This window comes from Cyanistes caeruleus, chromosome 11, assembly GCF_971803275.1.
Source record: "Cyanistes caeruleus chromosome 11, bCyaCae1.hap1.1, whole genome shotgun sequence".
In the NCBI taxonomy this organism is placed as follows: Eukaryota; Metazoa; Chordata; class Aves; order Passeriformes; family Paridae; genus Cyanistes; species Cyanistes caeruleus.
Genome location: NC_141711.1, coordinates 5,136,510 through 5,149,610, shown reverse-complemented (window position 1 = coordinate 5,149,610; position 13,101 = coordinate 5,136,510). Strand labels below are relative to the sequence as shown.

The 13,101-nt window shown below is 41.9% G+C and overlaps 1 protein-coding gene across 2 annotated transcripts in view; it reads left to right on the top strand.

The window, feature by feature from the left end:
* TAFA1 (TAFA chemokine like family member 1) overlaps nt 1-6,591 on the top strand; it is a 218,301-nt gene extending 211,710 nt beyond the window's left edge. For both annotated transcript variants that reach the window (XM_086845647.1, XM_023935161.2), the window contains one exon: nt 2,779-6,591. In XM_086845647.1, the coding sequence (XP_086701773.1) occupies nt 2,779-2,796 (18 nt within the window). In that variant the 3' untranslated portion in view covers nt 2,797-6,591. The remainder of the gene's footprint in view (nt 1-2,778) is intronic.
* The last annotated feature ends 6,510 nt before the right edge of the window (nt 6,592-13,101 follow it).

The window sequence follows — 13,101 nt, the reverse complement described above, 5'->3', positions numbered from 1 at the left end:
ATTCAGTATGCATTATTGTATTTCATTTGAATTAAATACTTGCAGAATGAGTGCTCATAACTGAAAAAATATTTCTTCATTTACCCACAGGAGTTATTTTAATTAGCTTGTGAGGGGAGTACCTTATGGTGCTGCTTCCAGTAGAATTTTGCTTTGTTGCTTTAAAATATCATTACAGAACCCAATTGACAAAGGCAACATGACATGATGCACTCAGCAACTGTCTCTTGCATTTTCTAAGGAAAAATTCTAATTCTTAGTCCCTGAAACTTTGCTCGAATCCGTAGCACTGTGTCAAGTCTAGCAACATAAATGTAAAAATATGGAAGCAATCAGATCTTGAAACAGGTTGTTATTTTGGTTTTTTTTTCCCTTTGTTTTGCCATTTCAGAGAGCAGCAGAGAATGAGATTACAATGTAATCTGCCCTGACCACAGTCCCAGGCCATGTGTGTCCAATTTGAGTAGTTAAGAAAGTTAAGAAAGCAGAAGAAACACAACAAATCAGTCAACATCCCAGCTCTCTCTGTGGTGATTAGGCAGAAAGCTACAGAAAGTCTCCATAGGCTGTAAACTTTAAACTGTTTTAATGAAAGCTTTTCCTCACACTAAGTACATTTACATTAGGCAGCTGCTGTCCTGACAAGGAAAACCTTCACATTTATGATTCTCAGGATTAAGATACCCATTAGTACATTCTCCCAGGCCCACAGTAAATCACATATAAGCATGTGTACATATGTACATACATAAATACATACATGCATATATATATATAAATATATATAAATACATAGATATATGGATATACACAGTATAAATAATTTTCTAGGGTAGTACATAACTTCATGGTTGACTCTCAGATGTGATTAATACTGATTAGTGTCAGAAGGAGGTGGACAACAGACTCAGTGAAGTCTTTGCCAGCACATTCTTCATTCCTTCCTTTTCATGCATTTATTTCTGTGTTTTGCCCTTTAGCATAACTCTCTAATTAGGTTTTTAAAGCCAAAGTTATAAAGCTTACAGCTTCCTTAAATTGATTAGTTTTCTATTGATGGTCACGCAGGTCACAAACACAGGAATGAAATAATTTTGTCATTTAATTTTTGGAGCAGTTTCAATGCTTCTTTAATCCCTTGTCACTTTTTTTTTTAATAATTTATTTAAGAACTTTTAATGTTTTCCTTAAAAATGTGGGGCCCTTGGAGCTGTGGTAGGACCTGCTGGAGGTCACATCACCACTTCCAGCACTACAGCTGTGTTGAAATAGAGGAGCAGCATCTCGGGCTGGATGCTGCTGATATTCTGGAGCATGGAAATTAATGTGTTGATCAGCTAGGAATGGGCAGAGGAGCTCAGCTCAAAGCCCCTCTCCAGTTCCTGAGCCTGGGCCTTGTGTTACAGCCAGGTTTGATCAAGTTGAACCAGTTTGAACCAGTATGAACCAGTTCTGCCCCATCTGAACTGGTTCTGACTAGTTTGAGCCAGTTTGAACTTGTTCTGTTAGGTTTGATTTGGTTTGAAGTGGTTTAAACTGATTTTATCACATTTATCCTGTTTTGACCAGCTTAATCTGGTTTGGACTGCTTTTGACTGGTTTAATCTGGATTAAACCATTTGTTTGAGTTTTAACTGGTGGGATTCGGTTTCATTCAATTTGAACCGGATCTCATGTCAATCTCTCTTGCTCTAATATTTACTGCTGCATTTAATCACCTCGTGCTTAGATCATAACCTGTAGCCCTGATTTAATGGCCAAGCCTGATCATATTCAAGTCAATGTGAGTTTCATTGCTGACCCAGGAGCCTGGCAAAGGCCTGAACCCCTCGTGGCATTCATCAGGTTGTACCAGTACAGGGAAGAAACAAAAGTAAAACAAAAGCATTTCCTTGAGAGCACTATTTTTGCTGTCAGTCAGTTGTTTTTATTTCAGCATCCTAAAAAAGCTCCTGATGTTTCCTCTTGCAGCATTAGTGCAGCACTCAGATCAATTTTGGTGGTAGTCACAAAGAGGGATGGGTTTTGGTCTGTTGCAGGGTGTGTTATCTCACACAAATCTGGTGAGTAGATGGAGTAGCTGCTATGGCCAGTCAGTAGCTGGTGGGGTTCCAGACCTGAAAGGTGGGTGCTCCTGCCTGCCTTGTCCAGCAGAAGTCACTGGAGTCACTCTGGGGAGGGGAGGGCAGAAGGCTGGGGTGAGCACAGCCCCAGACCCAAAGCTGTCCTGGCATGTCCTTCTTACTCGAAGGGCTCCTACAAGGAAGGTGGGGGGAGACTCTTTACAAGGGCATTGTGGCACAGCACAAGGGAGAACAGCTTCAGACTGACAGACACAGCAGGTTTAGATTGGATATTAGGAAGGAATTCTTCCCTGTGAGGGTGGTGAGGCCCTGGCAGAGGGTGCCCAGAGAAGCTGTGGCTGCTCCATCCCTAGAAGGGATGAGCTGGAAGGAGCTCAGAACAGCCTGGGGTAGTGGAAGGTGTCTCTGCCAAACCAAGAGATTCTGTGATTCTGTGATGTCCAGCACCACCAGCCCAGGTGGTTAATGCACATCCAGTATCTCCCAAGGCAGAGGTAGGATCTTGCTCAGGATATGTCTCTTGCATATTTTTACACCCCTGCTGCACTAAAAGACACACACCCTTCTAGTATTGCATTTAAACTGAGCTATATCAATCAGCTCCATCCCACAGAGCCTGGGTCTTTCTTTTCCAAAAGACTGTATTTTAAAAATAACATATTATGCATAACTCTTTCCCATTTTCTCACTGCAGATCCACCCAAGGACTTAACAGAGTGCCCACGTCTGCATGGAGACAGTGAAAGCCCTGCTGATTTATGAGGACAAAGTATTGAAAGTTTAAAACCATCTCAGCATTTACAAGCCAAATGGATTTCTTATTTGCACTTTGACTGTTTACCAGAAAACAACAGTGGCTTTACTGTATGAGAGAAAGGATTCGGTGAAAATAATGGCCCTGATTTTTGACAACTGAAAATAAAAAATGAAGAAAGTGGTTCCTTTGGTAAAGTTTCTGAGATTATGAAGTACAAGCAACAGTATAAGTTTGGATCTACAATTTACTTTATACCAGTTAAAGTATATATATATATAGAAATATATATATATTAATATATGATATTTTGAAATAAAAGCCTCACTCTTCAAGAAATTGAATAGTACCACACTTTGCTGCAGCTGCTGTATTTTTTTTATTTTTTTTTTCCTTTTTTGCAATGGTCTGGAAGTTCCCTACCTGTTTGAGAGAGAAATGTGGCAGTGAAGAGGCAAAGCAAACCTGCTGTGGTACAAGGACGCCTAAGAGCTACACGAATCCTACCGGTGCAGCATCCAGAGCTTCCTGTTCCCTTCGGCAGAATTTTGAGGGCATTTGTTGTTCCACTTTGTGTTCTGGAGGCTTTTCCCCTTGTGCAATACTAGCATGCTGGCTTTGCTTCATTAACCATACTTGATTGATATATAACAATGATAATTCTATCCTCCTCCAAGAAAATATTTTTAGAGCTGTTAGATATTCCATGAAGAAGAGATGGACAACTACTGAGTGAAGTACAGTATGTATTAAAAGTTTATTTGGCAGAGTTTGGTAGACTGTGAGCTCCCTTCTTATTAAAAGATGTACTGTACGTACAATGTCTTCAGACTTTGTATAGCTCATAGAGACTCCAGTAAAAACCCAGTAACCACCCCCAAAGCTTTGAGTTGTTGGCTCACTAATTCTTTGAAACAACAACAAAGCTATTTCTTTCCAGACCAGCACGTGAGGGGAATTTTTCATATGGTTTGGTTTTTCAGGAGCCCATTTGCAGTTGGTACACAGGCACCTCAGCTTAAGCATGCCTCTGTGGACACCTAGCTGTGTGCTCTTATCACAGAACTACCTAAAATTAAGTTTCCCTCTTTGCAGGCCAGGCTAATTCTCATTGAGAGCATTTGCCACCAGCTAAAAGCATACACATAAGCAATTCCACCTCACAGCAAATGCACAACAGTTTGTGGTGAGCACAAACTTGTGGCTGATCCCTGCTTTCGCTTCAGAATAGTTTCCTTTGGTTCATTTGCGATCTGTTTCTTGCTATGGTGAATTCAGCTGAGCTGAGATGCTCCTCAGCAAGGATGTGTCCACAGAGACCTTGACCCAGTCACTGAGAGCACTCTGAACTCCCATTTCTGGCTGAGCTCTAGCTGTTCACCAGGCAGTCTGGCCCTGGCATTGCTGAAGAAAGATTAAATCTGAGGGCTGAAATGTGCAAGCCTAGTTCACATTCCCAGGCACTTTTGTGAGAGGTCCAATTAATTTCAGGGGGTTTATTGGTGTGGAAAAGTATCTTGCTGTCACGCATAAGTCTGCAAAGGGTATAATCTACCCTTCAGTCTGCCTAATGCTACCAAATCAAAGAGGAATAGGGAACTGTAAAACTAGTTCTGTCCAGTCCAGCTTCATTCCTTTAATATTTCAAATTTCCTTTCAGGCTGCTTACCTGTCTCTCACAGGATGCCTTTGGCCATGCTGATCACTTTTAATCCAATGCAGAGGAAGTGCTGCAGTTCCCATCATAGATTTGGTTAAAATTCTCCCACTAAGTTTCTTTCTCCTTCAGGGTAACCACTTCAATCCTGATGCTTCAAGAGGCAGAAATTGTCACTGTAATTACAGTGTAGATTAAAGCAGCTACATGACGTGTCACGCCATTTTCCATGCTGGCTTTCCTTGCTGGTCTTTTCCCAGTGCTCGCAGTGGGAATGGATAAGCTGTTTCCAGGTACTTCTATTATCTCCCTTCAAAAATATGAGAGAAGAGTACCCAGGGAAGAAACAGACTACCCAGAAAGTGGTACTGTCACTATCCCTGGAATGTTCAAGAAAAGGTCTCAATGTGGCACTTGGGGACATGGTTTAGTGGTAAAGATGGCAGTGTGAGGTTAACAGTTGGACTTGATGGTTTTACAGGTCATTTCCAGCATTAGGAATTCTGGTTCTGTCACAGAAAGGAGCCTGAGCCTCACCATCACTCATGAGAGATGGTGATCCTTGCACAAGGAGACCACCCTCCCTGGTGGCTCAGCTGGACAGGCCCAGTCTTTTCTGGGGACAGACACCTGCCCAAACCACAGAAGATACCTGGACCCTACTCTATATTTTAGATGTAGTCTGCCATGGCCATGTGTCCCCAGTACCATCATCTCAGTTCAGAGGGGAGCACTGCCTGCCCAGTTACCCCCAAATGGATTCTAAGATCAGCTCCAGGCTCTGCTGCCACTAGTAAAGAGAAACTCCTCCAAAATAATCCCCTAGCATTCCTGAATTTTATTCAAACAGCACTTTATAAAGCCCAAGACCCCCTCAAGCACCCCTTGGTGCACTAGGAGATAGACCAGCAGGTAAGTCCATTCCAAGCCATCAGTTATCAGCAGTTATCAGCCTTTTACCAGCTGGAACTGAGGCACACGAAGCTAAATGGCCTCCCACAATCACCCTGGGGAGCTGTGGAAAATCCAGCAGAAATTGAACTTTGGTTTCTTTATTCCCAGTCTACTGATATTCTGTTAGAGGAGCCCCACAAACAAATGTGTGGCCTCTTGTACCCTTTGCCAAAGCCCAAGGTATCACCACTGGGAGGTTTTTACCCCACAGCAGAGCAGCTGTGGCTCATTCTGAGTAGATAACGCTGCTTGTGCTGTGCCCATGAAACAGGCCTGTCGAGGTTGGGAAATATTAGACTTGCTAAATTATCAGAAGGAAATGTTGTCATTACCACAGGAAAGTTTCATTGAGATGTTTATGAATTTTTTCTTTGCCAGTAGGCAGCCTCAAATACCACCCCACCAAATTCAGTAAACATCTGCGTCTCTTTGAAGTTGCTGCAAAAAATCTGCTCGAGAAGTGAGGCACCGAGAAATTGCTGTTTTAATTAAAATGTTTTAGAGGGGAATTAAGGCCTTTGCAAAAATAATGACTAATAGAACGTGAAGTCCAATTAAGAGTCGAATGCAACTAACCTTCATTGTTTCAGGGAACTAAATTGAAAACAATAATGAAAAGGAATTCAACAAGCCTAGAGTCACAAATATTCTGCATTTCAGGGATATTCACACGAGCACAGTGTGTAGCAGGAATATGTCAGAGTTACTTACCCTGGCCCATGGAAAGCAGATGTGTTTCAGTGGTGGAGTGAATGGTCTTCATGTCCTCATGGGAAAGCGACAAGTTATGCCATTCTCTGCATAATGTTAAAAGGTATTTATGTTAACAGAGGAGAAAATGAAAGTTCCTGCTTTTTGGCAGAAGTCTAGACAGAGACACTTTAGGAAATGAAAAAAAAAAAAAAAAGAAGAAGAAAAAGAATATTTGTAAATGCATCAAAGATAAATTTAGATTTATGTCAGTGTTTCTTCAGATGTGTGAAATCAAGTTCTGTAAATCTAAAATGTACAAGTTGGAAAAAAAATACCAAAAAAAAAAAAAAAAAAGTAGCTACCATCTGCCTATTAATTCAGAAAATTTAGATTATGTGCTTCTGTCCAAAAATCTCTGGTAATAAAAAGCTCAGTGTGGTATGACTTGATATTGTTTTGAATATACTATATGCTATATAAAAAAAAAACCAAACCATGAAGGGAGTCGGCTCCTATGGCAACATCAGGAAGAGCACGATGTGAACTCACACTACAGAGAAAGGACCGTGAAAAATTGCTGAAGGTGAAGCAGTTTATGACGAGTGATGCTCTTATCAGACCTATTGATTGACTATTAGCAGAGTTTGCAGGTACTGTCAGTGCTGTACTGCTTGGATGTTTTCCTATTATAAAATGATTAGTTACATTCCTAACTCTCCTCATTTGCCACTTACCTGTTTCACTGGCTGGTCCAAATGTAATTACAGATCATGGAGAACTTGTGGAGGAGATAAACGTACTTTGGCTCAGAAAGCACATCCATTTCATCTGAATGTGGCAGGCTTTGTTTCTTCTTCAAGGGCAGGATGAATATTGTGGCCTAAAATGAGCTGCTTTTTTATCAATAGCTCAGTCACATCCCAGTAAGCAGGGTTTAGAGCTTGCCTGACAAAGAAATGGGTCATGCTTCTTTGCTTGGTATTCTATTTTTTTGTCAGAGAAAAATAGAAACACATTCCACAAATAATCCTTCAGGTAGACAGAAGGAGATGTGTGTACAGGGCAGTTGGTTTCAGGCTGTCAACACTTTTTCTAGTTCACTGGTTTGAATTCAGATCATAGGCCTGACACATATTTATGGTTTCTTCTCTCAGAGGCTCACACAGTCAAAGCACTTAACTTCACAAATATTTGTACTTTATAAAGCCATGCTGCTCTGAGGAAAGAAACTGAATCCTCTGCTTTCCAGGCAGGAAACTGAAACTCATAAGACCTGAGACCTGCCCAAGGTGATGCTAAAACCTTCAGCAGACCCAGCAGTAGGACTGAGGGCTCCTGGATTTCAGGTCATCGCTGAGGAAGGTTCATCTGTGATTCACATCAGTGAAATTTCACTGAGAGCAGACCCTGGCTTTGAGCTTGAGTCACAGAGAGCAGAATTAGGGGCCCTACAGTCAAGTGTGGACAATCATGTGCAAGCACAAACTGACCTGGATATCCCTTCAGCTGGGATTTTCAAACCACTGATGCTTGGAAGATCACCACCAGCTCTACTCCAACATCTTTTGCTCCCACAGGGACACTGTCCTGCCTTAGTCTGGTTCCATGATTCCACGGTAGAAGCTGCTCTGGGCCTTTCAGAGATGAGAGCAGAGATAGAAAATGGCCATGCTTAACCCTGGCAGGATGAAAAGAATGACCAACAGATGGTTTTTTGGAGGTTGGGATTTTTTAGAGACATCCATCTGAGAGAATGATTTTCATATAAAAGCTGACTTCAAGGAGAGAAAGCTCACATTGTCTTCCACCAGAAAAATGGTGAACTAGCCAATGATGAGCATAAATAACTTGGTCTCACCTGAAAGTGTGAGCACAACTGCCATGGGAGAGGATACTATGCAGAGCAATTAAGTCATGGGGAAAAAAATATATTTTTGACAAATAGTCCTATGTGGGTGCATTTGGCAGATCTTTGCTAAACCTTTTATTGCTGTTTGATGCATACCTCTAATTCCTGTGTGCAGTTCAGAAATGTGCAGAGATCTTTCCTACATAACACACCTGAATGTGGCACCCTTTCATCCAATACTCATGGCTGGATTATTTTTATTTTCCCACCCTGAAGCAAGATGATCAAATTTGTCTGATGAGAAACAAAATGCATCTTTGAGCATCAGGTAACTAACCTCTTAGATTACCACTAACCTATTAGTTTACCATTAGCTCTCATCTGTTTTATTTATCAGATTACTGTCCTTAATTCAGTTAGAAATGAGGGTTAGAGGCCCACCTAAACATGTAGCAAACTACCCATAACCTAAAATATTGCTCAGGGGAATATGTAATTTCTCCCTCCCACCTGCCATTCCTCTTCATTTCCTGTTTCATTTCACTTTCATTTCATCTCATCCCCTCTCTTTCACACCACTCAATTGCATTCATCCATCTCTATTAGCCTTTTATCACCACTGCTGCCCCACAGACTAAAGAAGAGACCCTTTTCAGGGAGCTGTCCCCCACAACAACAGTGATTTATGTGATCTTCTCTCTTTTCCTTTTTCCTGTGTCCTTTGGAAGGTGAGATGCCAATCTGTGCCAGCAGCTGCCTGTATTTCACTGCCCAGAGCAGCAATCCCCAGCTCAGGGCCACAGGGTCCCCCTCAGGTGTGTCCTGGGTACAAAGCAGGTGCTGCTGCTCCTTGATTTGCAGCAGAGGAGTTAAGTGTCAGCTCCTCACCTTCCCTGAACTGCTCTGTTTGTTGCTTTTCCAAAGGTCTCCTCTGCCTTGACCAGACCTGAGAACTCAGCACACCAGCTATTGGGGGCTTGCCATCAGCTTAAGCCTCTGCAGGAGGAAAATTTATCACTATTGATTTGATCAGGCTTGTTTTGGACTTGAAATAAAAAGCAAAGAACTAGCCAAGCTGCTGTGAAATGCAGTGTGGGATCCAAGCACAGACAGGGAATAATTTAGATTGGAAAAGACCTCTAAGATCATCAGGTCCAGTCATTAACCCAGCACTGTCAACTCCAGCACTAAACCGTGTCTCTGAGCATCACATCTGCGTGGTTTTTGAACACTTCCAGGGATAGAGATTCCACCACTTCTCTGGGAAGTCTGTTCCAGTGCTTTTTTTCTGAGTTTTTTTTTCCCCTGGTGCTCTTTCAATTACATTTTCTCTCTGAAAGACTCTGCTATCTAGACTAGTGGACCCATGTAGAACAGTCCAGTTTTTAAAGATCTGACCCCAAGTCCCTAAAGCCCTCCTGGTGTCTCACAGACACTGATAATAGAGCAGAGCAACAGGAAATGTTACAGGCTAAAGACAATGGTATCTGTGTCCTTCCCTGCTTGAGAATACTCCCTGAAAGTATTTTTGAAATTAAACAGCCTTTCAAGCATTCTGCAACCTGAAGAACCTCAGTACTGAATTAATGCTGAAGATCAGCTAAAAATGTCTTTTAATGAAAAATGCACTTGGCTCTTGATGTCAAGCCCTTAGGCAAATCTTCCACCAGCTTTACTTCTCGAATAGGAACTGATAGGTCACATTGAGACCCACTCAAATCTTAGTAATGAACGTAAGCAGGGAAGGAGACCTGTCACAAAGACGTCACTGCCTTGCAGTGCCACCCCCAGGCACTCTACAGCTCCTCTTTAATTCTGCCATGGGCAAGTTTATCATTTAGCCCTGGATCCACAGAAAGCAGATTTGTATTCCATCAGCTTTCCCTGTTCTTAGTCTAGTCTGGTGACTGATGAGTATGTGTGATAGCAGCACTTATGTCTTCACAACACAGCACAACAGTCCAAATAAAGCTTTCCTGCTGAGGAAGGCATTTCCACCTCAGCTGAATTACCTGCTCTTTGAGCAGAGTTTGGTGGCATATGTGTTTGAAGCTGCTCAAGAGGAACAACCAGGCTGCAGTGTTTTTCCTCAGCAGCTTGGCTGTATCTCCCCATTCTGTTTGGCCACCAGACTCTCACAGTCACATCAGCTAAGCAGCAACAGCCAGTGCAGTGGAGAAGTCTCACAGTCTGGATGTGCACCTGCCAGAGGCAGCTTCCATGAGCACTTCACTCATCTGGCTTCATTTTCTTCTTTGACTCCCAAAAACTTACGGTCTCAAAAGAGAACAGTGACTGGATGGAAAACAAAGCAAAACAAATCATTGCAGTTGTTGGTATGTCCTAGAACAGCTTTCTCTTCCTCTGGAACAGGAGAGAGGGAAGGCTCATAAACACAAGGACAGGGAAATTCTGGCACCCAAAGCTGTAAGACACAAGCCTGAAGTGATATTTTCTGCTCATCTGTGCTGAGATGTGATTATTATAAGACTATCACGTTCTCAGCTTTTATACTCTCTCAGCACCTGATTTCTAGATGTTATTGTAGCCTATCTCCCTTTCAGCTCATCTCCACTCTGTCTTTGTCTGAGGTGGAAAAAATTATATTCTGCTTACACAAAAGCCTATTCTTTTATTTGGCACACAAAACAAGACAGGGGATAAGAGCCTGTTGGTTTTATTCAGCAAAACTCATCTCATCATTTGCTTCGTTGTTGGATTATAAACAGTTTTCAAATCTACTCCCATAACTGAAACACTTTTTTTTATATCAATTTTTCTTTTTACTATCATCAGACTACTTTGATTTGTTTACAGCCCTAGCTCTTGTAACCTGTGTCTATTTCTCTGATTTGAGCAGAACTGAATGCAGTTTTCAAAACAGTGGGCCTAATCCTACCATTTTCCCCTACAGATGTTGTATCCGTCTAATCTGTGACTTCCACCTCACAATGCTCTTTCCAACAGCGCCTTGTTACAGTCAACACCAGCCTTGGGCAACAAAAAATTGAAACAGCCTGCTCTGAAATGATCCAGGTATTCATATATTAGACAAATTAAAACTCATGTTAGATTGTTTCATATTTTTGTCAGTCTTTATCCTTTAGGCACTGAAGGAGAACATGGCAAAAACTTCACCAGTGGCCAGCAAGGCAGGGAGAACAACTGGGACAGGATCAGAGCAGGAGAGAGTTACCCACACACATTGTACCTGCTGCCTAGGAAGATTTTCTGGGCTGAAGTTTCTGAATTCACCCCAAAAGACTGGATAGTAAGGGTCAATACCTGCTTTCTGCAGGTATCTCAGTTTCTCTCATCACTGCATTTGACCCACAGTATTTGCTGGTTCATAATGCTGCTTTGCAGCCCCACTGCTGACTTAAAAATATTTTTCCCCTCAATATTAATTTAATTTTGACTTTTTTGGCTTCTCGTTGCACGTGATCTGTGAGATCCTAGAGTTGAAGTTGTCCCTCAGAAGCTCTCAGAAGTGTCACTTTGGTTTTGAAAAGTGAATGGCTTTTCTCAACAATATCATCTCACTGTGCATCTAGCAGCAATCTACAAAAATACTTACAGTGGGACCACAATGCATCCCTTTTTCTACCTTGGAAAAAAGCTGCAAAGGAAAATAAGAGTGAAAAGCTTTCTTACTGTGCTGTTGAAGACCTGGTGGCAAAATTAGGAAGAGCAGCCTAAAGCTGCTAGAATGGTTTAGCCCCAAAACTAAAACAGATTTAACACTGAGTTGTCATTGATTTCTAGTCCTCATGATCTTCCTTTAATATCTTCTTGGAGACTACAGCAGCTCCACCTTTTATCACTTTCTGTAGCTCTACCATTTGAAGCCTTGACAATTGAAAAGGAGCCCCAAAAAACCAACCTCACAGAAATGAGAGTAGGCCTGGTCAGTGTGTTGCTTCTCCCTTTCACCTGCTGCCCTTCACACCCAGCAGAGTTTTACCAGAATAGACATGAGGAAGTGGTTCTTCCCAATTTGCTGTCAGACATGAAAGTCATCTTGTGCTGAATAATGAGGCACTGATCCCTGCTAACAGCCAGGCATTTCTGTAGTCCTCCTCAACCCCAGCAGCCCTGTTTAAACTGATCTAATTAGTCCCTTGCAATCAAAGGTGGTAATTTGGGAAGAAGATTTGAAAAAATGGGATTTCACAACTGGTAAAGTTCTTGATCAGGATTATTATAATTTTTTTCAAATCAAACCCAAAGTTTGCATAATGAGGATTTCTGGGAAGATAAGGTCTATTACACAAGAAAACCAGCTGTTCACCATTAATTGACTCCATCCTTCTCAGACACTTTTTCACAGACACCTGGAATCAGGATTTCTGAGCACATACAAGCCTAGCATTAAGTTAAATGAAAATTGAGGAACTGACCTGAAAGCAAAGATTACCAACCTTAACTTTCAATTTATCAGGACCTTGCCATGATTTAAACACAGGCTGCTCTGCTGAAATACAGAGAGTTTCTACTTGCAGCCCTTGATTTTCTTCACTGCTCTACAATGCAGAGGTTAAATGTAACCTGTTGAAAGCACCCTGCACACCCCTGAGGTAACTTTCCTCAGCAGTTAGCACTGAAACACCCTCAGGCACAGGGCAGCCCATCAAACATAACCTACAGAGAATCACATTAGGGTAGGAAAAGGCCTCCAGGATCACCAAGTCCAACCATTAACCCAACACTGCCAGATCCACCACTAAACCTTGTCCCTGAGTGTCACACCCACACCTTTCTGAGCACTTCCAGGGCTGGTGATTCCACCAATTCCCTGGCAGGCTGTGCCAGTGTTTACCCAGTGTGAATGATATCACCAATTCAGTTTCTAGTTTGTGCACTAGAGAGACAAACCAGACTCCTTGCCAGAGCAAATTGGTATTAAACCCCTGTCTGGGCAGCAGAAAATCCACATCTCACTCAAGACTCACGTCTAAAGTGAGTCTATACAATGGCTCTGATCATTTCCTTAGGTTTTAGAGAAATGAACAACTTTAACTTTACAGACTTCATGGTTGCTTGATCTCACTACAGTAAACAGCTCCATATTTTTCCTTTTCATGTTTTATCCTGAAGCAACAGAGCATTA